This window comes from Heterodontus francisci, chromosome 1 (assembly GCF_036365525.1).
Source record: "Heterodontus francisci isolate sHetFra1 chromosome 1, sHetFra1.hap1, whole genome shotgun sequence".
NCBI classification, from domain to species: domain Eukaryota; kingdom Metazoa; phylum Chordata; class Chondrichthyes; order Heterodontiformes; family Heterodontidae; genus Heterodontus; species Heterodontus francisci.
In genome coordinates, this window is record NC_090371.1 from 207,975,392 (window position 1) to 208,001,438 (window position 26,047).

Below are 26,047 nucleotides of genomic sequence, written 5' to 3' on the forward strand. Positions count from 1 at the left end.
AATAAGAAAATGGCAGAGGAATTAAAGAAGTGCTTTGTATCTGTCTTCACAGTAGAAGACACAAAAAACATTCCTGAAGAAATGGGGAACCAAAGGTCTAGTGAAAATGAGGGTCTAAAGGATATTCTTATTAGTAAAGAAATTATACTGGAGAAATTAATGGAACTAAAAGCCCACAAATCCTCTGGACCTGATGGCCTACACAATAGCTGTTTAACAAAGGTGGCTGCAGAGATAGTGGATGCATTGGTTTTGAACTTCCAGAATTCCCTAGATTCTAGAAAGGTCCCCATGGATTGGAAGGTAGCAAATGTGATGTCACTGTTCAAAACAGGAAGGAGAGAAAACAAGGAACTATAGGACCAGTTAGCCTGACATCAATAGTAAGGAAAATGCTAGAATCTATTTTTAGGGATGTGATAATGGGGCACTTAGAAAATCATAATATGATTGGGCAGAGCCAACACGGATTTATGAAAAGGAAATCATGTTTGAAGAATTTGTTAGTTTTTTGAGATCGTAACCAGCAGTGTTGATGAAGGGGGAGTCAGTGTTTGCAGTGTATTTGGATTTTCAAAAGCATGCGATAAGGTGCCACATATGAGGTTATTACACAAAATTAGGGCTCAGGGGATTGGGGGTAATATATTGGCTTGGATTGAGAATTGGTTAATGGACAGAAAACACATAGTAGGAATAAACGCGTCATTTTCAGAATGGCAGGCTGTAACTAGTGGGGTGCCACAAGGATCAGTACTTGGGCCTCAGTTATTTACAATCTATATCAATGGCTTAGATAAGGGAACCAAGTGTAATATATCCAAGTTTGCTGATGCACAGGTAGATAGGAAAGTAGGCTGTGAGGAAGATGCAGAGGCTGTGAAAGGATTTAGACTGTTTAAATGAGTGGGCAAGAATGTGAGAGATGAAGTAAAATGTGGAAAGATGTGAAGTTATTCACTTTGGTAGGAACAATAGAATAGCAGAATTTTTTTACATGGTGTGCGACTGGGAAATATTGGTATTTCGAGAGATCTGGGTGCCCTTGTACAAGAATCACAGAAAGTTAACATGTAGGTACAGAAAGCAATTAGGAAAACAAATGGCATGCTCGCCTTTATTACAAAGAAATAGTGCATAAGTGTAAAAAAATCTTACTACAAGTGTATAGGTCTTTGGTGTGATCACACCTGGAGTACTGTGTGCAGTTTTGATCTCCTTGCCGAAGGAAGGACGTACATACCTCAGAAGGAGTGCAATGAATGATTGCTGGACTGATTCCTGAGATGAAGTGATTGTCCTGTTAAGGAGATTGAATAGACTAGGCCTATATTCATAGGATCATAGGAAATAGGAGCAGGAGTAGACCATTCAGCCCATCGAGCCTGCTCCACCATTCAAACAGATCATGGCTGATCATCTACTTCTATGCCATTTTTCCCCACTATCCCCATATCCCTTGATGTCATTTCTGTCTTTAACATGCTCAATGATTGAGCTTCCACAGCCCTCTGGCATAGAGAATTCCCCAGAGTCACCACCCTCTAAGTAAAGAAATTCCTCCTCAACTCAGTCTTAAATGGCCTGCCCCTTATTCTGATTCCCCTGGTTCTAGACTCACCAGCAAGAGGAAACATCCCAACCACATCTACCCTGTCACGCCATGTAAGAATTTTGTAAGTTTCAATGAGATTACCCCTCATTCTTCAAAACTGTAGAGAATACAGGTGCGGTTTCTGCAATCTCTCCTCATAAAACAATCCCACTATCTCAGGGATTAATCTGGTGAACCTCTGTTGCATTCCCTCTATGGCAAGTATATCCTTCCTTGGATAAGGAGACCAAAACTGGGCTCTATACAATTGCAGCAAGACATCTTTACTCCTGTACTCAAAACCCCTTGTAATGAAGGACAACATACCATTTGCCTTCTTAATTGTTTGCTGCACCTGCATACTAGCTTTTAGTGACTCATGAACAAGAACACCCAGGTCTCTTTGGACATCAACACACCCCAACCTCTCACCATTTTAGAAATACTCTGCCTTTCTGTTTTCTCTACCAAAGTGGATTACTTCACACTTATTAACATTATATTCCATCTGCCATGTTCTTGCCTATTCACTTAGAATGTCCAAATCCCCTTGAAGCCTCCTTGCATCCTCCTCACAACTTATATTCCCACCTAGTTTTGTGTCATCAGCAAATTTGGAAATATTACATTTGGTCCCCACATCCAAATCATTTATATAGATTGTGAACAGCTGTGGCCCAAGCATTGATCTTTGCGGTACCCCACAAGTAACAGCTTGCCATCCTGAGAATGACCCGTTTATTCCCACTCTATGCTTTCTGTCTGTTTACCAATTCTCAACTCATACCAGTTTATTACCCCCAATCCCATGTGCTCTAATATAGCACAATGGGCAATAAATGCTAGGGACACCCATATTTCCCGAATGAATAAAAAAAAAACAATTGGCATCTGAACTCTTGGGCTAGGGAGGAGAAAATTCTCCATGATAGGGTCTCCCTTATGCTCACCATCCTGCCTGTGCATTTGATGGATCATCCATTTCTGCTCCAATGTGATCCCACCAGCAAACACATCTTCCATCCTCTTTCAGCATTATGAAGAGGGCATTTCCCCATGACATCCCCTGGGTCTCAGATACATCTTTTGGTTCATTAATTTATGTCATTATTGCCTCTTTTTGTCTTGCACAACCATCATTTTTGTCATTTTAATCATCTCCTGACCTCGACGCTATTACAGACCCTTCTGTTTTTTCTGTCTGTACCCTTTTCCTTGGTTCTGTTCTTCTATAAACTGTTCATGTATAACATCTTCCGGTTCTGATGAAAGTTCATCAACTTGAAATGCTAACAGTAGCTTCCTGTATTCACAGATGCTGCTTGACCTGCTGAGGGTTTCCAGCATTTTCTGTTTTTTAATTTTAGGAGACAATTGACCTTGGGTTTCTACAACTGATTTCTATGTAGTGACCTCTTCTATAAGTGCATGTATGTGGATGTTGAGTGAGGACAGAACCCAGCTTGGTGCAATACTTCCCAAGGTCAAATAGTCTACAGATATTCGGCCAAAGATCATACATTAATAATGATCTTGGAAATGCCTGGTGCTCATTGAACCATACCCCAGCAAACAGCCAATGACTTCTGGAAAGGAGGGGAGAAAATTAGTAGGGAAAAATGAAGGGAAAACTTCTCTCTGTTCTCATTAAAAACAGCATCGTGTTTTTGTTTAAAGATGATGTTGCTTGGATACTTAAATTGGGAAAACAAATCATTCTAAGGCATGCTTAGAACAGTCAGGAAGACTGTGCTGAAACAGAGTAAGTACATATTTCCAGTTGTCTGTGGTTAGTTCTTTTCTAAAACATCCCCATCCTACGCTAAAACAGCTGCACTGCATGCTTTTCACATCAGGTCAATTGAACATAGCACAGGCAACGCAGCATGAAAGTACTGTAAAGGCAGCATTGCTGTTTCTAATGAATATTGCTCTTTGAAGATCTTAATAAAGGTGGACATGTTCTATCGCCCGGCACACAATCCATTAACTCTTGATGGTTTAAATTGGCATGAGACTCTTTCACGTCTATATAATTATAACAATGGGCAACTCAGATTTTAAAACTTTCTCATGCACGTTTTCAGTTTGTACTTGGGTTGCTTTCCTTGGAAGAGACTCTTTGTATTCAAATGAAACATAGCTGTACTGTGAGTTTCACTAATGCAATACTTAATTTTTCATTCGTTATTATTAACCTTCTGCTGTACTAGAGGTCTTGGCCCTTCGCCTAAGTATCTCAATAAATGAAAATTAAATGGGTTATTAAACCTTGATCATAATTCTCAACAAATTTTTTTGATGCTTTTTACAATTTTTAGAATGCATTAAATAACATGTGATATCTGTCCATTTTGAACTTTCAATGGTAGAATTAGAAAAATGGTCAGAATCTTTGCGTGTAGCTGATGTTTTCAGAATAACTTACCCCTTGCCCCCCTCCCCTTCCTCCACTCCAAAAAAAAAAGGGGAATTTTCTATTAATTTCTGCAAATGGAATGGACATCAGATAGTGTCAAAGCAGAAGCAGCAGTGGTGAAAAATGTTCATTAGTTACATATTGTAAACTGTAACACCCTTTTCTATAGAACTAGAACAATAAGAAACTACAAATAAAAACAAGAAATGCTGGAACCACTCAGCAGGTCTGGCAGCATCTGTGGAAAGAGAAGCAGAGTTAACGTTTCGGGTCAGTGACCCTTCTTCAGAACTCCACTGATACACTAATAAGAAACTACATTGTGCCACTGCCTCGGTGACTCAGTGAGTAGCTGAGCTATACAAACTAGAAAAGTCTTGGATTCAATCCCTAATTTGTGCTACATTAACTGTAATCAGAGGTAGCAAGGTTGAGTGTATGTGTGTATCTATCTTTGTGCCTGCTTATGGGGTTGATTTTTAGCTCCCAGTGAGTTTTGCGGGGGCAGGATGAGTACATAATACACTCACCTGCTCAGACGTTGGGCCTGAGGTATTTTAATTCCCAGGCCTCATCTGCATGTCACTGGTCAGCTCTGTGTCCAAAATGTGAGGAAAAGGGCAGCTGGCCAATGGGCAGGAGTAGAAGTTTGGGCTGCCAGAGGCTGACCATCAGCAAAGGGAGGTTCACTGGCAAGCAAGTAAGTTGTGGGGAACAGGTCTTGGGAGGGTCCCGTAGGAGGGCAGATCGAAGTCTGAGGCAGGAGAGGCTGGGGCTTTCCTTGTGGAACCTTGAGAAGCACTCTGCTCATCCAACCTCACAAATGAAGGAATTCGACTAACTTGATCAGCAGCTATTGGGAGGACCTACTTCAGTCTGGTGGGAAAGTCAAGATAGCTTACCCACTCAGATCCGAGTTAAAATCTGATTGGGGTCCTATTGATATAAGGGGACCCCCAATTAGTATAAATTTGTGAGTTTTCCACTTGCTTCTAGAAGGTGTCTCAGCCGCCAAGCTGCAATGAAAAGTTAAAATGGTAACCAGCGGGGTTCCAGTGGGAATGGGGCGGTAAGGTTTAACACCCCGTTTTAAAGGCCACCCTGTCTCATTCTATCAGGCTAGTTGAGTTAAAACTTCCCCACTACATATGTTTTAAATGTTGCTTCTTATCACCCTCCCTTTCTGGTATAATCCCTGTTTACCTTCCTCACAGCCTTCTAACCTAGAAAGGTAGAGTAACAGAACTATATACTGCTGTTTTACTTTAACACCTGTACTGATATCTGTGGTTTCATTGTTGGTTTAGTGATAAGATGTTAGGTTCCAATTTCAACTAGCATTTCCTGAACAAAAATTGGAGGTCCCACTTTGCAGCACAAGAGCATGCTTTGGTGACTGAGCAAGGGTGAAATTTGAGACCTAACTCTGGAGGCTTTAAGAGTCTAGGCAAATGCAACAGGGTCTGTGTGAAATTATTTCTTTCAAATGAGCTTGACAAATACCATGGGTATAATAGGATGAGGAACCATACCAAGAAAGTTTCTAACCTATGATGAAAAGCAGGAGGACAGGAAAGCTGGCTGATTGTCTATGGAAGTAAGCTGTAAAATAGACATTCTTGGGGGAATTTGGTCTTCAGAAATAGGGTGAACTGGGTGTCAGCAAACTGGCAGCCCATTTTAGACAGTGTCTGATTTTCTTTTCCATTGACTTAAATAGAGAAGAAAATGAGATGTAGTGTAAAAGGGTTGGCAATTTGCTGTCACTCATTTTGAGCTAACGCTGAAGACCAATTTCACCCCCAAGTGTTTTGTCAGGTAAATTGCAGGAATGCGTTAATGCTTCTAGTCTGCTGTTGCCACCATGAAACCCTGAATGAGTCATTTTAAGACAATAGAAGAAACTACAAAGCATAAAATATTTCACAACTTAGTTTTTAAGTGGTTTAAGATAACAGTGTATTAGCAACACTAGATTGCCGTGACACCATTTTCTTTACTAGTAGAATACTTGAACTCGGACATCATATCTAAAATCCTGCTAGACGAAGAGCCACACCCACATGACATTGCACTTTAGAGTTCTCTCATAGCAGATCCTTGTTTTAAATCATTAAAAAAATCAAAAGTAAAAATCTTCTCCAACAACAACTTGCATTTAGGTAGCGCTTTTAATGAGAAAAAATGCCCCAGGTGCTTCACAGAAGCAGAATTAGACAAAAATTGACACCAAGCCAAAGGAAGAGATCTTAGGAGAGGTAACTCGAAGCTTGGTAAAGAGCTGGGTTTAAGGCAGGGTTTAAAGGGGGAAAGGGAGGTCGAGAAGTTTAAAGAGGGAATTCCAGAGCTTAAGGCCTAGATGGCTCAGGTATGGTGCCAATAATGGAGTGGAGAGAGTAGGGATTGGCAGAACATAGCACTCTCAGTGGATTATAAGGTAGGTGAAAGGTTATAGAGATAAGGATGGAATCAGGACAGGAAGGAATTTGAACATGACAGTGAGAATTTTATATTCGGAAGATCCGGAACCATCGGCTAGCGAGTACAGGGGTGATGGATGAGCCGGACTTGGTGCAGTTGTGGAAGATGAGCGAATTCAGTAGCTATTTAAGGGGCAGAATATCAGTGGTGCACTGCTATAAGTTCCCCAGTCCCAGAGAGGCAGCATAGATCGGGCCCCAGGGATCCAACTGAGCTGAGTAAAGGCCTTGGTGTCAGTAATGCAACCCAGTGGATCCGGTATGCGAGCAGATAAACAGACGAATGCCTCTTTTTGTCCATAGCTAACAATCCACATGCCAAAGACTTGCAAGTTGATAGGTAAATTGATCATTATAAATTGTCACTAGTATAGGTAGGTGGTAGGGAAATATAGGGACAGGTGGGGATGTTTGGTAGGAATATGGGATTAGTGTAGGATTAGTATAAATGGTCGGCACAGACTCGGTGGGCCGAAGGGCCTGTTTCAGTGCTGTATCTCTAATCTAATCTAATCTAATCACTGGTCTGTCAGCATCTGAAATGAGAAAAGATGAAGAGCTATATTGAAATCTTTCAAACCCTAGTTCCTTTCAGGGGTAAAAGCAATTTACCCCTGCTCTGTGCCCAATGGCTTGATACCCTAGCCAGTTTATGATTTAGTCCTTTGTTTCTGTAATGGAAAGTTATCCTGCTGTGCCTCAATCTTGATTTTGATATGGTACAGTGGCATCAACATACAACGCTGCAATTTTTTTTCATGCTCCAATTTGCGTGATGCTACTGTAGGGAGGTGCTGAGCTGGAGCCCAGGTGCTTTCCTCAAGGAGAAGGAATCAACCTGGCCTGTTCTTGAACATCACCTAACACTTCTGTTGGTGAATGCAGGTGAACTGCCATTTTTAGCGGTAGGAAGACTGTGGACGAGAAATAAATTGCATTGACTTCAAAGTTCTCTTTAATTCCTAATAATTGGTCTTTTCAGAACTGCTATTGTTTAAGCTGTTTTGTACAGGTGCTGCTTTGGTTCAGATTCAGGCAGATGAGTGTTCATGAGCTGACTGTAGCCTCGAATGTTATCTGAAGTTGGAAAGGGTGTGCAGGAGTCTGGTGATGGGCTAACACATGGTAGCAGGGACTCATTTAACTAAATATTTCCCCGAGTCCTACCACCACCAGGCTAAATTGACTACCTATCGAGCGGGAGTGTTTTTTAATTTCCAAAATATACTTTATTCATAAAAAACTAAAAAAATACATTACCAAACAGTTCCAAAAAGCACAGAGTCAAAAAATACAAGGAGTGCAAAAGAGATCAGTTTCCTTCAATACAGGCGTGAGTTGCCTCACAACCCTTCCATTTCATTTTACATGCTATGTACATTTTACAGCAAAACAAATATTTTCTGGATACATTTGAGGGGTTTTTCATTGGTCCAGCCCCTCAGTTCACCTTGGCGGGGGGTACCTTACGCAGTGGTCTTTCCCCATTGAGCCTTTGCTGCGGCTGCCCCAAGCTTTAGTGCGTCCCTCAGCACGTAGTCCTAGACCTTGGAATGTGCCCGTCCGCAACACTCGGCCGTGGACAACTCTTTGCGCTGGAAGACCAGCAAGCTTCGGGCAGACCAAAGGGCGTCTTTCACCGAGTTGATAATCCTCCAGCAACAGTTGATGTTTATCTTGGTGTGCATCCCTGGGAACAGCCCGTAGAGCACAGACTCCTGTGTTACAGAGCTGCTTGGGATGAACCTTGACAAAAACCACTGCATCTCTTTCCACACCTGCTTTGCAAAGACACATTCCAGAAAGAGGTGGGCAACCGTCTCTTCCCCACCATAGCCACCTCGAGGGCATTGTGCGGAGGGCGAAAGACTCCGGTCGTGCAGGAAGGATCTGATAGGGACAGCTCTTCTCACCACCAGCCAAGCTAGATCTTGGTGCTTGTTTGAAAGTTCTGGTGATGAGGCATTCCACCAAATGACTTTGGCAGTCTGTTCAGGGAACCATCCGACCGGATCCACCATCTCCTTTTCCCGTAGGGCCTTGAGGACATTCCGTGCAGACCACTGCCTGATGGATTGGTGGTCAAAGGTGTTTTTCCGTAGAAACGTTTCCATGATGGATAGGTGGTATGGCACGGACCAACTGGATGGCACGTTCCACGGCAATCTGACCAGACCCATCCTTCGCAACACTGGGGACAGATAGAACTTCAGCACGTAGTGACACTTGGAGTTTGCGTACTGGGGGTCTACGCACAGCTTGATGCAACCGCACACAAAGGTAGTCATCAGGATGAGGGCGGCGTTGGGTGCACTTTTCCCTCCCTTATCAAGGGGTTTGAACATCGTGTCCCTCCGGACCCGGTCCATTTTGGATCCCCATATGAAGCGGAAAATGGCTCGGGTGACCGCAACGGCGCAGGAGTGGGGTATCCAGGGCCACAACCAGGGTACCTTGGAAACAGTCTCCAGTAGTTAATGAGTGGAGGGTATTCCCTCACATCACATGAAAGTGGCAGAATGGGGCTTTCTGTCAACAAGGATAGGGGGAATGCTGGGACTGCTGCTTTGTGAGGATTCCAGGGTTGGAGATTACCTGAAGATCATGGAGATTCCAGGGGTCGGGGTGGGTGGGGCGGGAGGTTGGGGGTGTGGGGAGTGGAGAGTTTTCCTGCTTCTCCTGGCCCACAAGGAGTTCAAAATCGGGCAAAGATTTCAAACTTGCTTGGGCCTCTTCTGGCCAGTCGACTCCTCCCACCGTGTTGATGATGCGAGACAACAGACAGTGCGGGATCCCCTCCAAATGGACCTTAAAATTGCATTGCACAATTGATTACATCATTGGGCTGCAACTTTTTAAGTGGGAACCTCATCCATGGCCTGAATAGTCACCTTTAGTATTGTGGCTGTCAAGAACATGGCTGCTTGGAGACAGAATTTCGATTTTATTTCTAGCATTTTAACCCTTCACACCACTCCTTTCTACCTGTCGGAGATGGGAGGAGTTTAAAATTGAGGCCCATGTGTTTATACAACTAAATCCAGCTCCTTTTTCCTTGTGGCAGAATCATAGATCCAGTTTTATGTGAGGCTGTGATACTGCTCCCTGGATAATGAAGATAGATTTAGTGGTGTGAACGCAAGAAGTCAGTACATTGAGACTGGTCTATTGGAACCTGAATTAAATGTGCTCCAGTATTTTAAACAAAAATAGCGTTCTTGTCATCTGTTCTGACGACAGGTCATCGACCTGAAACGTTAACTCTGGGGGAAATTTTAATTCTCCCCTGTGGTGGGTTTGGAGGTGGAGAGAGCATAAAATCGGGTGGGATGATGGGTCAGGGTAGGTGGGGTGGGGGTTCCCACCACCATCCAGCCTCCACCAAAATTTAGTCCAGGGCAGGAAGTCCTGTGAACAGCCTTCCTGCTCGCCACCAATTGATGTCCTTAACTGGGTAATTAACTCCAAATTAAGGGCCCCTTCCCACCACAATTACCCGTGTGATGGGCGGCCCTGTTGCACTTAGTGCCTGAACGAGGGAGCCAGCATTGGGAAGGAGTGGGGGGGGGCCCGCTGAGGACCACCCCCCTGCCCTTGCTGCTGATCCCCGTCTGCCCCCTCGCGACCCCCACCACATGAGACCCCTCCTGCCCTGACCTACCTGAGGCCTGGGTCCAGCAACGATCCTCGGCCTCCAGTACGGTCACCTCCAGCAGCAGCCACTGCCTTCACAGTGGCACTGCAGCTGCCGGCCTCTAATTGGCTGGCAAAACCCCAAGGTCGGAACTTCCGGTGACGGGGTCCTAAATCTTTTGGATGGCCCGCTGCTGTCCACTTAAGTGCAAGATTGGCACTAAACTCAACGGACCTTCCAGAAAAGAGGCATGTGGCTGTCAGTTTCCCCTGATGTCGAGACCCTCGCTGCCAGCATGAAGTTCCCCTCTCTGTTTCTCTCTCCACAGATGCTGCCTAATCTGCTGAGTATTTCCAGCGTTTTCTGTTTTTATTACAGATTTCCAGCATCCGTAGTATTTTGCTTTTGTTGTAGCTTTGCTATCATTTTGCTTTATTGCTTTTCACACTTACACACCTGTATGCTTCTGATGCGTGTGATTATACCAAATCAGCATCTATGTTCGAAGATAAACTTCCTTGCTGAACTTCTGTGAACTCTTTTTTTTTTCCCCCAAAATATACTTTATTCATAAAATTTATACAATTAGATTAAAGTGCAATACAGATCAGTTTCTTTCAGTACAGGACATGAGGTGCCTCACTACACTTACCATTATAGGTTATATTTACAATGTACATTTACATTTCATGCCAAGCATTCTGCGGTGCATAAACCCATGTTTGAAGCAACCCTGAGATATAAAAGACATAATACTTACACCATTGGAGGTAGCTTATCTCTACTCGAATGGGAGTTCCTTTATACAAAGGGTGACCAAAAGTACCGCTGGTATGATTTTGGCATTAGTCTGCTACGGGCTTTTAGCATTACTGGCCTATCCTGATCCTCCCCAGTATTAGATTGTTCTAAGTTTGAGAACTAACTGCCCATGCGTGACAATTCATCTGTTAATGCCACAGATTGCCATTTTGTGAACTTGTACCACTTTTGCTGAATTTACTCCATAGTGCGACCAAAGAGTCAAAAACAAGGAAAAATAAATTGGTGGATAAATGGTAACGTAGACACCATGAAATTTATGTTGCAGCAACTGAACCCTTAAATGTTTCTACTGTAATTTTTTTTTAAAGTGGCTGTGTGGTGAAGTGCACCAGAAGCTTTATTTTTTGTTCCATAGATTGATGCAGTATTCATCGTCTGGGAGTGGCCCTCCATACTCCATCTGGAAAGACCAGTTTGTCTTGTTGCAAAGTGCAAGTTTTGGGTGGTGGTGAACCGCGTGAATGCTAGAATGGGGTGGGTCCCAGTCCACACACATGCTGTGAAGGCACCTGAGGAATATGTTCTGACAATGTGCAGATTTATGCACTAGAAGCCTGTGGTATAACTAATAAGTGCTCCTGAGAGTGGAATGACAACAGTACCTTGTTGCCACTCACTTATTAATGAGACAAAGCTGTGAAACTGCTCTTCAGGACCAGGTGACTTTTGTAATATAGCTATTGGCAAAATTAGGTTGCATTTGTCTCCACATCTCAGCTAGCGTACTATTATAAATATCCCAAGTTGCTTGATTTTGTGTTATATGTCAGTTTAGTCAGAGATAGAATTGGTGTTTGTTTGCCTGCCTTTCCAGCTGAAAATCAGCAATACACCCGGGCTCCATACGTCAACTGCTAACTTCCACCACTTCACTGACGTTGCTACTGCTCTGAAGCATAGAGTCATAAAGTTATACAGCACAGAAACTGCCGCACGCTGGATGAAAATACTTGAGATAGTCCTTGCAAGATCAGGAATTCCCATCTGCAGCATGTAACAGGGTTCCATCCCCTGCAGCAGCAGCGATATCAGATAAAAATTAGAGAAACTCCATGTAATTTTTGTTGCAACCTTCTGCGTATGCAAGTGCTGGTATTTTTGAATATACCTGCAGCTTAAGCTATGGGTAGCCTGTTCCCCACTGCAATTTCATCTAACTGCATGTCCGGTATCTTTTTCTTTTGGTTGTCAGCTTCCTCAAAGCTGTTGTTCAACATCTGTAAATTTTCCAGGTTGTTACGTGTATCATTTGGGAATCTGCCAGTGACGGCCAGTTGTCTGTGTTTGTGTGAAACTAAGTTTCAATAAAATTGAGAGGAAACCAGTCCTTTTATTAAAGCACTGTAAATGCCTTTGTTTATGTTCAGACTTCTGTTTTTCGCAGATCAAGTTTCAAATGGTTGAGCTTTTGCACCTCAGCGAGGAACTTACCAAATTTTTGATAGAATCAACTAAGTTCGATCCGTTGGATAAATACACAATTACGCAATATCATCTTAAACACTGCAGACAGATTCTCCACACACATCAGCGCCTATTATTCCTCCCCCTGCCTCTTTGTTGTCCAATAATTGACAGTGATTGTATTTAATCTGGACTGGACGTAAAATAATTTTAATATAGAAAAGAGAAGCACCTGCTGGAATATAAGGTATTACCAGTATTGAGAGTTATTGCATGTTACATATGCAATAAGCTATGGAAAAATATTTAATATTGCAAGGTGCAACAGATTCAATATTTACAGGCAGAATTCCAGACATTTTTCCACAGAAGGAGGGAAAGAAATTATTTTTAAATGTGTTTTAAAAGCAAAATATATTTACCCAAGTTTAGAAAAAAAGAGCACAGAGATAAAACATGTTTAATATGCTAATAGACTAGACATTGAAGATGTTTCCTGAAAGATTATGAAAGATTGCAGTTCATTAGCTTGTCTCATACCCACTGTGCTGTGATGCCTCTGATCCCAGGCGCTTGGTAATGATTTATCTGGCAGGTCTCTCCTTCTGCCTGTGCACAGAAGGATGAAACGGACATTTTTAACCAGAAAGCCTGTGGGCAAGCTTTGGCCAAGCCCTCGAGGAGAATGCAGGAGGTTAGTTATCTTGTTTATGTCAACCAAGATGAAGCACCAATGTGGGAAAACATAGCGTGTTCAATATTTTGTATTGTAGCACAAAGACCAGTTGTACCAATTTGAATTAAGTGAGTCTCATAATAACTGTTGGCCGGTATGTTCACTTGCAGTGAAATAAAGCAGCTTAAAGATTGATATTGGGCCTAATTTTACTATGTGCTGTCTCAGTCTTACTCCAAAAAGATTGGAGAAATATGTCGGGAGTCATGCAATAGACTCAGCCATGAAGTTCACATCACAAGGAGGTATAACTATTACAACCCTTGGTTATCCTATTATCCAAAAAGATATTCGGCAGCGAATCTCAACTCCAAAATGTAAGTGATGTGGTATCTGCTCACAGGAGCAACTGACAGCACTGAACCCAAGAAGGTATCAACAGCAGACCCAAATTTCTATCAGGAATATAGAGGAAAAGCTTAAACTTGGTAGATGTAAAAGACTGTATAATTTGTACTGTCATGAAAATCCTGGAGTCCCTCATTCTGTTCACTGGATGAACCAATTATTCAATCAGTGACCTGTATTTAATGTCCTGCAAACAAGCATTTGTTTTCTATGAGGGATTTGAACAACTGCTGTTGCAACAATAGGACAGGATATCTGGTAGTACAGAATCACAGAGTGTTAATGATTTTCCTCTGACCTTTTGGAACACAGTGTTGTTTTGAGTTGCTGCTTTTTTGTTTTACAAATTTTTAATTGGTTAGATTTTGTCAACAACCCAGAATCAATCAAATTTAGATTTGCACCTGAGATTCTCAGAGCGGTTTGAATTTTTAATAATTGCTGAATTGAAAGTAAAAAGTAAATATGATTATCATCCTGTCAGTTTAAGAGTTTACCATGAATCTTGAAACTGCAATTGCTGACGTCAAACTCCCTTTTGAAGTTTCATTGACTTAACCTTTTTTATTCAGTTGAAGGAAAAGGATTTATTTTGTAGAAAAGTCACATAAAACCTTTAACTATATTCTAGAGTGTGTGTGTCTGTGTGTGCATTTTTACCATGTGATATGTAAATGTAGCTATTAACATCTCCAGTGCCAGATCTCAGGTTTCCAATATATTTGTTTAATGAAGTCTGCCTTTGCACAGATGTACTCTACCCCCAATGCAAGCACTATGCCGGTTATCTCGCCAAGATATCTTTGCTGCTTTCTTCCCTCATCCTCTGCACCGAGCAACTCCCCATCTTCAGTGATTTCAACCTACATCTCCACTCATCATAGTCACTCTTCTGAGTTCATTGTCCTCTTATCCTCCCTTAATCTCTCTCTCTCTTTCTCCATATAAAGTCCCTGACCTATATTCACAGCTATCCCCTCGACCTTGCCATCTCATGTGGTCTTCTCACTCTCATTGTGTCAATCTCAGATAAGACCATCTCTGATCACTTCCTTATGTCTCTCTCCACTCACATCCCCCTGCCCTCTCCCAACCCTACTTCCTTCTGTGTCCAACTGACTTCCAATTGACTTACATCTGCACTTACAAAATCCTAACTATCTAGCCTTTGGCCCTCCATCCACTAAAATATTTTTGCAGCTTTCGATGTGCAAAACTACACCCTCATCTCCACCTTTGCTGCCCTAGTCCCCATTGAAACCATTTCTATCTCTATTACTCTGGCCGTTTCCCCTCGTACGGCTCCAATCTCTACTACCTTAAGTCCAAGGGATGCAGACTTGAATGGATATGGCAGACAACTGGTTTAGCCATTCATTGCCAGATCTGGCTGGACCACATGCTCATTAGTCCACGATCATCCTGGAATGCAAAGATAATTCCCAACTTCTTTACTGCAAACTGTCTTCTTAAACCACCCACCATACTGTACCACAACCGCCACCACACCGCACCCCCCCCCCCCCCACCACCACCACCACCTTCACCACCTTCACCACCCTCACCTCCAACAACAAGTGAGAGGAGCTCAGGGACTTCTTTATCACTAAGATTGAGATCATCCATGCAGCTGGCTCTGCCGCTTTCCTCCCTTCCCCTAGCCCACCAGGCTGAACTTCCTTGAAGGCAACCCATGACCTAGCCCTGAACTCACATCTTCCTCGAGTCTCTATCCTATCTCCTGTCATGCCCTTTCCCCACTCATGTTGTCCACCTCCTACTCCCTCAACCTGCTTTCCACCCATACTGCTGACCACCCAATCCAACATCCCTTCCTGACCCTCATGTTAGCTGATATTGTTAACAGTTTTCTCTCTTTAGGTACAGACCCCACCCTTCAAATCTGCCATCATCACCCCTCTCAAAATAGCCAGTGACACCTCCACCCTTGCAAACTATCACCCATCTTCAATCTCCCTTTCCTCTCACGTCCTTGAACACCCTGTCGTCTCCCAAATCTATGTCCATCTTTGCCGAAACTCCATGTTTGAATCAGATTATAGAGGGTGAAAGATGGGAGGCCAGCCAGGAGAGTGTTGGAATAGTCGTCTAGAGGTCACAAAGGCATTGATGAGGATTTCAGCAGCTATCAGAGTTCCACCCCTACTAACATGGTTCTTATCAAACTCACAGATGACATACTTTATGACTGTAACCATGGTAAACTATCCCTCCACTTCCTTCTCGATGTCTGCAGCCTTTGATACGGTTGACTCCTCCAACAGCTCTCCTCCACCATCCAGCTGGGTGAGACTATACTTTCCCAGTTCCATTCTTGCCGATCCAATCCAAGAATCACTTGGAATGGCTTCTCTTCCCGCTCCCGCACCATTACTACTGGTGGCCTCCAAGGATCCATCCTTGGTCCTCTCTTCATCAATATGTTTCTCCTCAGTGACATTCAAAAATACACCAGGTTCCACATGTGCACTGATGACACCTAGCTCTTCCTCACCATCACTTCTTCAGCCCCTCTAAATTGTCAGACTGCTGTCCAGCATCCAATACTCGATGAGCAGGAATTCCTCCAACTAACACAAGAACAAGAACATAGGAAAATGTAACAGCTGTAGATCATATGGCCCATCATGCCTGCTCTACCATTCAAAATGATCACGGCTGATCTTGGGATTCAGCTCCACTTTCCCACCCACTCCCCATACCCTTTGATTCCCTGAGAGACCAAAAATCTGTCTATCCCAGCCTTAAATGCATTCAATGATGGAGCATCTATAACCCTCTGGGATAGAGAATTCCAAAGATTCACAACTCTTTGAATGAAATAATTTCTCCTCATCTCAGTCCTAAATGATTGGCCCCTCATCCTGAGACTGTGCCCCCTTGTTTTAGATTCCCCGATCAGCGGAAATAATCTCTGTGTCTACCCTCTAAAACCCCTTTAGAATCTTATATATTTCAATGAGATCACCTCTCATTCTTCTGATCTCCAGAGAATACAGGCCCAGTTTACTTAATTTCTCATCATAGGACAATCCCCTCATCGCAGGGATCAATCTAGTGTACCTTCGCTGCACTGCCTCCGCAGCAAGTATATCCTTTCATAAATGTGGAGACCAAAACTGCACACAGTACTCCACATGTGGTCTCACCAAAACCCTGTACAATTGTAGCAATACTTCCTTATTCCTGTACTCCAATCCCCTTGCAATAAAGGCCAACAGGCCATTTGCCTTCCTAATTGCTTGCTGTACCTGCATGTTAACTTTCTGCATTCTTTGTACAAGCACACCCAAGTCTCTTTGAACATCGACACTTACTGGTTTCCCACCTTTTAAAAAAAAAAAATTCTGCTTTTCTATTCTTATGAACAAAGTGCATAACTTCACACTTCCCTACATTATACTCCATCTGCCATCTTGTTGCGCACTCACTTAACCTGTCTATATCTCTTTGCAGCTTCTCTGTGTCCTCCCCACAGCTTACTTTTCCACGTACCTTTGTATCATCAGCAAACCTAGATACATTACTCTCCCTTTCTTCATCTAAGGCATTAATATAGATTGTAAATAGCTGAGGCCCCAGCACTGATCCTTGCGGTACTCCACTATTTACCACCTGCCAACTTGATAATGCCCCATTTATGCACACTCGTTGCATCCTGTCTGTTAATCAATCATCTATCCATGCTAATGTATTACCCCAATGCCATGAGCCCTTATCTTGCCAATTAACCTTTTTATGGCACCTTATCAAATGCCTTTTAGAAATCCAGGTATACTACATATACTGGTGCCCCTTTATCTACCCTAGTAGTTACATCCTCAAAAAACTCTAATAAAGTTGTCAAACAGGATTTCCCTTTAATTTATTGGGAAGACTGAAGCCCGTGTCTTCAGTCCCCACCACAAACTCCATTCCCTCACCACCAACTCCATCCCTGTCCCTGGCTACTGTCTGAGGCTGAAACCGACTGTTTGTCATCTTGGTATCATATCTGCTTCCGACTGCATGTTGACGGCATCACTAACACTGCCTATTGTCACCTCCATAATATTGCCCAACTTCGCCCTTGGCTCAGCTGCTCTGCTGCTGGAACCCTCATTCAGCCTTTTTACCTCGAGACCTGACTGTTTCAATACACTTCAGGCTGGCCTCCCATCTTTCATCCTCCATAAATCTCCGCTCGTTCAAAACAATACTTCCCATATCCTAACTTGCATCAAGTCCCCTTCACCCATCACTTCTGTGCTCGCTAGCCTCAACCCTCTCTATCTCTGTAATCTGCTCCACACAACCCTGCAAGTTTTCTGCAATTCTGGCCTCTTGTGCATCTCCAATTTTAATCATTCCACAATTGGCGGTCATGCTTTCATCTGCCTTGACCCTAGGCTCTGAAATTCCCTCCCTAAACCTCTTCACCTATCCACCTCTCTTTCCTCCTTTAAGACTCTCCTTAAAACGACCAAGCTTTTGGTCATCTGCCCTAATATCCCTTAGTGGCACAAGATTTAAATTTTGTTTGTTAATGCTCCTGTGAAGTACCTTGGGACATTTAACTACATTAAAGGTGCTATATAAATACAGGTTGTTGTTGTTGTACTAGTAACCCATCTTAGTGGACAGGGGTCGTGTTAAGGATTCAGGTAACAGCCTGATTTGGTTTGTTGCTGCTTAGAAAAAACTGAAAAACAGTTAAAAGCTGGATGGGGCTTTATTGTGCAGAGCTCTTGCTGAAAAGTGATTAGGTTGGGAAATGGCCAACTGCAGCATCTTGCTGACTCTTTTCTACAGATTTAAGATGTTGGTTCGTTATGATATGCAATGGAAATAGGCAGAGAAATTTTACAGTCCGCTCAAACTGGAATGTTATTAGTTTTCTTCACCATCAGAACTGGTTTTGTAATGTTAGTGAGTTAAGCATCTTCCAGAGTTGGAAGAACTAACGAGTATTTTCCTTGCTTGGTTTATTGAAGTGGGATTCCTGCCACTAAAATATAAACCCCAATTTTAACTTGGGGCAGAAGTGTGGCATGTAGAGGCTGGGGCAGCCTAGATACCTACAAAAGAGCTTGATGTGCCCAGCTTTCTGTACTTGGTGTGCTTTTTAAATTTGTGTAGATGTCTGAACCCTGACTTATCAGTTTACATTGAATTACTATATTGGTTATTCCATCACCTGTCCTGCCTGCCCTGTTACCATGTTTCTCACTCTTTTCCTCCTCTTATAAATCACCGTCAACATCCTGGGAGTTGCCATTGACCAGAAACTGAACTCACCAGCTGCATAAATGCTGTGGCTACAAGAGCAGGTCAGAGGTTGGGAATTCTGTGGCGAGTAACTCACCTCCTGACTCCCCACTGCCTGTCCACCATCTACAGGACACAAATCAGGAGTGTGATGGAATACTCTTCACTTGCCTGGATGGGTGCAGCTCTAATAACGCTCGCCTGGATGGGTGCAGCTCTAATAACGCTCAAGAAGCTCGACACCATCCAGCACAAACAGTTGGCTTGATTGGCACCCCATCCACCATCCTCAATGTTCACTCCCTTCACCACCGGCGGCAGTGTGTACCATCTGCAAGATTCACTGCAGCTGTGGGCGGCACAGTGGCGCAGTGGTTAGCACCGCAGCCTCACAGCTCCAGGGACCCGGGTTCGATTCCGGGTACTGCCTGTGTGGAGTTTGCAAGTTCTCCCTGTGTCTGCGTGGGTTTTCTCCGGGTGCTCCGGTTTCCTCCCACAAGCCAAAAGACTTGCAGGTTGATAGGTAAATTGGCCATTATAAATTGTCACTAGTATAGGTAGGTGGTAGGGAAATATAGAGACAGGTGGGGATGTTTGATAGGAATATGGGATTAGTGTAGGATTAGTATAAATGGGTGGTTGATGTTCGGCACAGACTCGGTGGGCCGAAGGGCCTGTTTCAGTGCTGTATCTCTAATCTAATCTAACTCATCAAGGCTCCTTCGACAGCACCTTCCAAGCCTGCAACGTCTACCACCTAGAAGGACAAGGGCAGCAGATGCATGGGAACACCACCACCTTCAAGTTCCCCTCCAAGCCACACACCATCCTGACTTGGAACTATATCACTGTTCCTTCACTGTCGCTGGATCAGAATCTTGGAACTCTCTTTTTGACAGCACTGTTGGTATACCTGCCTCACATGGACTGCAGCTGTACAAGAAGGCAGCTCACCACCACCTTCTCAAGGATAATTAGGGATGGACAACAAATGCTGGTCTAGCCAGTGATGCCCACATCCCATGAATAATAAAAAATACTGGCCACCATCACAGAATATGATTTGTATGGTGTATTACTGTGCAGTACCTAAAATGGCTTTGATTTGGATCCTCTGTACACTACCTGAATGGAAGTGGTAGCTAATCTGGACTAAATCATGTGAGGTGGAGGAATAATTTCTGAATTATTCGTCAATGGTCGCTTGAGGTTGGAAAACCTAGATGGAGGGCTAAAGTGTAGGACACCACCATGGTTAAAGAAAATAAAAAAAGATGAGGTGAATTAAGAAGTAGTGATTATGTGACACCAAGCTTGGATTTTTTTTAAAGAATAAAAGAGGAAGCAAAGACTAAGGAAAGTAAGAAAGTCCAATGTACTGAAAATTAATTAGAACAGGAAATTGTGGGATGAATCTGTTCGAATAGGCAGCATATAGGGCGGAGGAAGTGCATTGCAGCAGGGTGTGTGTTTGGAGCTTGGCAAGAACGAGAAACAAAAGTTCAGTGGGGCACTGACAATTTAATTCTGTTCTGTGCAAATGGGAAGAATGTATATTTTGGAACTGTACTGTCATCTTTGACAGTTGAGAGCACTTGTGCAGAGCATTGCTGGAGACCATGGACCAGGCTGGGGAAGGGAAGAGGTAAAACTAAGGAGAATGATGAGAAGAGCAAGAGACCAATTGCTCAGCTAGCAAGCAGAGGCAGAGTTGACTGGCTGGAAGAGAAAGCAACATGTAGGTAAAACTGGATGGTAAAGTATTAAGATGAAGGTAGCCAGGCTGGCACTTGGGTGAGATGTGTTTTGAAATGTAGTGAAGCAGTGTCTTGTTCTGCAGCAACACCTGGTTAATGCTAAGACAATGAAAGAGGTCCACAAAGAGGGATAAACAATTGTTCTTTGTGCTATCTGCATGATCTAAATGCCTAACACTTAATCAGATGTTATAAACCATAGAAGTAAATACTGTAACCTTAACATTAGGCTGCACCCATGAGCAGTTTCTGACATTTTAACATTTTATATGATATACAAGCGCAGTTTATCAAATAGTAAATGTGTGAGTGTGTTTGTGTCTGTGAGTATGTGTGTGTGTTTGTGAGTTCCAGACCTCCTTTACTTGAGTGCCTCAGTGTCTGCCATGCTAAATGATGTTCACAGAAAGCCATTCTACTTCTATGATATTGCATCAGGATTAATATTTAATAACTCGCAGCAGACTGTAGGGAAATTCCACATGGTTGTTGCAGAAGGTGCTGCCCTCATTGTTCGTTGGAATCCCAGACTGGCGGAGCAACATTCTCCCTGTCCGGAGTTCCTGAAGCCATTTGCAGTCTTCCACAGCTGTTTTGCTGTTTTATGGGTGTCGTTCTGTTCAAGGATTCAGAGCTAACTGTGTGCCAAGAGAAGTGAGTGTACTGACGGAAAACTGGGCTGTTTAGATTGGTAATTCAAATGGGATTTGTTCTTTGGCAGGAAGAGAGGGTGAGTTGAGAGGCAATTAGAAAAATACATGTGCAGAAAGAATTTTGATCAGTAAGTTGGCAGGAAACAGGACAGCAATAATACTGTTCTGGATAAGGCAATCCTAATATATTAACCAAAAACAGGCTGTAAGGGTCAATAAATTTCTTGTGAAAGTGGTATTCAATTCGGATACAATATTCTGGGCTAGTGCAAAAGTTCTCCAACTTTTCATTTGGAAAAGTATGAAAATGATATTGGTTAATATGAGGCAGTATCAATTCTCAGTTGCATAGTAGAACCCATCCAAGCTACCTGTGAAATATTGATGATTTTAATAAACTGGTTCATCCTTGAATGCTCTTAATTTTCTTTTTTTTTGCGGTTGGTTACCATGCACGATTAAAACTGTTAACACTTTTCAAGGACACCTTCTGAACCAAAGTTCAGATTAAAATGTTTCAGTTTAACACATATTCTTACACAGAGTGGTAAACAAGTACATTGTGCTGATATTATGGCACACTTGCCTGGCATTTCCAGGGGAGTCTTCCAATCTCCTGCTGTAATTTCAGCAAAAGATGGGCGGAAACCACCGAAAAATGGTGTGAACTGTCAATTCCCTGGTGTTATCACCAAAGTTACAAAGAGTGATCAGGAAACCGCAACAGAAATTTTACCCCATTGTGTCACGCAGTGGGAATGTTTGAGTTCTTGTGATGAACTCCTGATCTGGGAAAGGCATAGAGTGAAGTTGCAAATGTCTTAATGGCTCACTCCAACATGAACATGGTCACTTTCCAGCAGGGATTATGAGTTAGCTCAACGGACACTGAAGCAAATTGTGGTGATCCACCCTGCTTTGGCATGATCAGACTAGGAGTCAAACTTGGACCCTTTTCTAAGTTTGTAGTGTCCCTCACTACATGGTTTATTAACCCACTGAGCCATTTGGCATGCTGTATTATCTTTGTTTAAATGAACTCCAGTTTTTTTTTAAGCGATTAGTCCCCTTCCTCTTTTTATTTGCCCCCGTGCCACATAATTATTACAAGAGCAGGAGGCCCAAAAATAGAATTCTGCTTGTGTGGGAAGCAGCAAGGGCGAGAATTGTGTTTATGAGGCCACGTCCTACCACCCGATGTCACAGAACTTTAGTAAACTAGCCCAGTCACAACTTGGCCAACAGCCAGTAAAATTCTGTATTAATACATTGCCTTTTGCTCTGCCTTTCATTCATTAATAAATGCACAGTTGTATTTTGTTATATTATCATAAATTGGGATAGAAATGGGATGTTTTAATTTTATAGAAATAACTTCCGTGAAAACAACAGTGCAATGCAGATGTATTCTAAATAACTGAACATTAGGGCGGCGCAGTGGTTAGCACCATAGCCTCACAGCTTCAGCGACCCGGGTTCAGTTCTGGGTACTGCCTGTGTGGAGTTTGCAAGTTCTCCCTGTGACCGCGTGGGTTTCCGCTGGGTGCTCTGGTTTCCTCCCACAGCCAAAGACTTGCAGGTTGATAAGTAAATTGGCCATTGTAAATTGCCCCTAGTGTAGGTAGGTGGTAGGGAATATGGGATTAATGTAGGATTAGTATAAAATGGGTGGTTGATGGTTGGCACAGACTTGGTGGGCCGAAGGGCCTGTTTCAGTGCTGTATCTCTAAATAAATTTGTGTTTTTTTAAACAGCCAAGGACCATTATCTACTATAAGGGCAGCGATCAAGAGAAGTAAGTAAGCAGCACCTTTTAATATATTATAGGTTGCATAACAGCAGGGTGCCGTGGCAAGGTCAGAGATCTCATTAAACCAGTGTTTGCTGGCAGTACAAAACGGTCTGTAGAAAACTTTGATATGGTGCCAAGGAGGAAAGTCCAGAGGCTTTCAACAGCCGAACAAATGATTCAGTACACTTTGGTACGGCAAGAGGACAAACTCTGTGCTTTAACTTTTGGATTTAGAGGGAAAATTCTCAGGCACAGTGTCTGGGAGAGTTTCAAAAGCAAAAGCTTCTTTGCAGAGGTTCCATGTGGACATTATAGACTGAGAGGGAATGCTGACATCCAGTGTTAGAAACTCTCATGCTCCTGACAGAAATGTGGAGTCTCGTCTTTCTGCCATATTGGAATGATTAGGATACCATCTACAGTTTAACCCTTTGAGCAGTGTTAAAGATATGCTTGTTTTATAAGATGTTACTTGTTGAAAGTTATTTTTATGATTTTCTGAGGATGAATATTAGAAGGTATATTGGAATGTACAGGACTGAATAAGGCCATTTTTGTCCATGTGGTCAGTCCCAGAGTTCAAAAATAGAATGCAGAGTTCACTGCCAATATATCACTCAATAGATTTTGTTTCCAGTAAACGACTGTTCTACTCTCTCTAAAGTTACTGATGTTATCAGCCTCAATATCCTTGCTGGACTGTACATTCCAAACATTCACCGCCCACTGTGTGAAGTGATTATGTCTGATCAGTCTATTCAACTTTAATTTTCATTCCATATCTGCATATTATTGTGCCAATTAATACATGTTTTCAGAGCTCAACTTACTGATTCACATATGGATCTTAAATACCTCAGTAATATCCCCTCACAGTCTTCCCTAGTGTCAATGTTGAATTAATGAAGTGTTATTTGCTACTTATTCAGGTGATGAACATCAGTGTTGAGGAATGCAATTTATTTTCTCTATTTCTGTCATCTAATATCTACATCTAGCATTGCCAAGTCAAATCCCGTGACTTTATTAATGTAGTTCAATCGAAATCTTAAAAGGGTATCCCAAACTGTACCAAGGTAATGTTTCCATTTCCATATAACCACCCTTCTGGCTTTTGAGTGAGACATCCAAATACTAGAGTTTGGTGCAGTTTTGCACCCCTGAGAACTGGCTGATATTACCCAAACCTATTTCATAATGGACCCTTACAGTCAAACAGGAGAGACTTTTGCTATTTGAGTATGGGCTAAATTTTAATGCAGAGATAAAAGAATAATGTGGTAATCATTGCACCATCTCGACACAAATTGAGTTTTTGGTATTTTAGTGCATCAATGCTACTGCAATCCACAAAGGGTTAAATAAAATCAAGTCCTCTTTAAATTATTTGAATCTGAAAACAAGTATTGTAAAGATGTAGCAGGTATCAATGAGCAATTCCACTACAAAGTGGCCCACTGATCAGGATTGCATGAGAACCACAGTAACTGTGGAAATCTGATGAAAACCAATGCCCAAGATGCTAATTCATAAGAATATCTCTGTCCTGCCAAAAAAAAAATCATTGGGTCCATTTGTTCCTGCTAAACAAATACTGTTGCTTGAATGAATGTTCCATTAACAGGTCCTTGCTGTAGCAGCAAATTAACAGTTTATCGGTCCTGCTCAGACTCTTTGTTTTCTCTGGATTCCGTTATTTAGCATCGAGTCGCACATCGTCACAGAGTGAACTGCGGAGAGAAAGAAGGTACAAAGTTCATGTTTTTGTCTGTTTAATTTCATATTTCCTCTCTTTTTCATTCATATGTTTCCCCTATAATACCCTTGCACACTTACTGTGGCTAAGAGGACAGGTGGTTGACCTGTATCCAGGCCTCCGGCAGCATTACTGTGAACCAGGGGTAGTGGAAAGGAGTTTTGGTAGGATTCCCCCAAATGTTTTCTTCCCTCAGCAGAAGCCAAGTGTTTCTCCACAGCATTATGACTAATGTTGGGTATTCGGTAGGATCAAATCTACTTCCTGCCGCAAATCCTGTACTGTTTCAAGTCCTGGCCCAGAGTTGCACAATTTATTTTAGAGTGTGGTGCATATCGCTGTGATGAACTGAATAATAGCACCCACTTCACTGAATGGTGAGCAAAATACTGAATTAGTTTCTGTTTCTTTTGCTCAGTGATGGTCAGATCTTCAATGGTTGCCTGTTTTTCCAGTCTTGGTCATTCACACATATAGGGCTTTATTTTCATTTTGGGGACGGGAAACAGGAGCCGGGACTGTCGCTGGGTCTCGAACCTGCCCCCGAGGGGAACAGTCATTGGTTGGATTTCTCTGTCCAATTAAGGGCAGCGGGCAGGCTCTCAAAGCTGGAGGGCCAATCAGAGGCCTTTCAGCTTCAGAGCAGCACCCAACTGCAGTAAAAGTAACTGAGTGGGTGCTTCAACATGAAGGTGCCCTCTCTGCCACTTTTTAAAGAATTTAATTAAATACAAAAAAGAAGCCAGTGCACCACTGTGGGGGAGAATCCCTCTATAGGGTGGCCTTTGGCTGCACCCCTGCCCAGGGAGGGCCTGTAGATCTGGCTGGGGTGGTGGCACCCCAGCCTACTGCCTCATTGGGGCGGGCGGCCTTGCCAGGCCCCGAACCCGCCGCGGCCAAAATGGCTGACTCCAGGTTCCGTTCACCTCCGTTCCTGACCTTAGTGAGGTCTGAAAATCCAAGTAATTCGAAGATAAATGTTTGTATCTTTTATACTTGAATAGAATATATTTGACCAATAACTGACATAAGTTTTATCTTAACGTATGCAGGATGCAGAATTTATTCAAAATATGAAATGAGATAGTGACTCGACCAGAAGTGCTATCAACTAAACTACTGCCAGTTCTGTCCTTGTCCATTGACCACACAAGTGCTTTACAGTAGCTTTCACTGCATCAGGAACGGGAACCTCAGCTGATATTTTTTTTTTCCCCTTCAGTCTCAGGACACAGATGCTAATGATTTGGCCAACTATTTCCATTTTTGTAAATGTCTACGCAACAAGTAAGGGGTTTCTTTATTGTAGTTTGCAACAATGTGAGGAGGCGTTTTCCAGTAATTCCGCTAAATGTGACCTCAGTTTGGTGTGTCAACAGGT

The 26,047-nt window shown here is 42.8% G+C and overlaps 1 protein-coding gene across 1 annotated transcript in view; it reads left to right on the plus strand.

Annotated features, from left to right (window-relative positions):
- Positions 1-26,047, plus strand: part of sh3d19 (SH3 domain containing 19) — a 204,476-nt gene that overhangs the window by 78,674 nt on the left and 99,755 nt on the right. The window contains exons 3-4 of the mRNA XM_068041139.1: positions 22,873-22,913; positions 24,612-24,657. Of these exons, the coding sequence (XP_067897240.1) occupies positions 22,873-22,913; positions 24,612-24,657 (87 nt within the window). The remainder of the gene's footprint in view (positions 1-22,872; positions 22,914-24,611; positions 24,658-26,047) is intronic.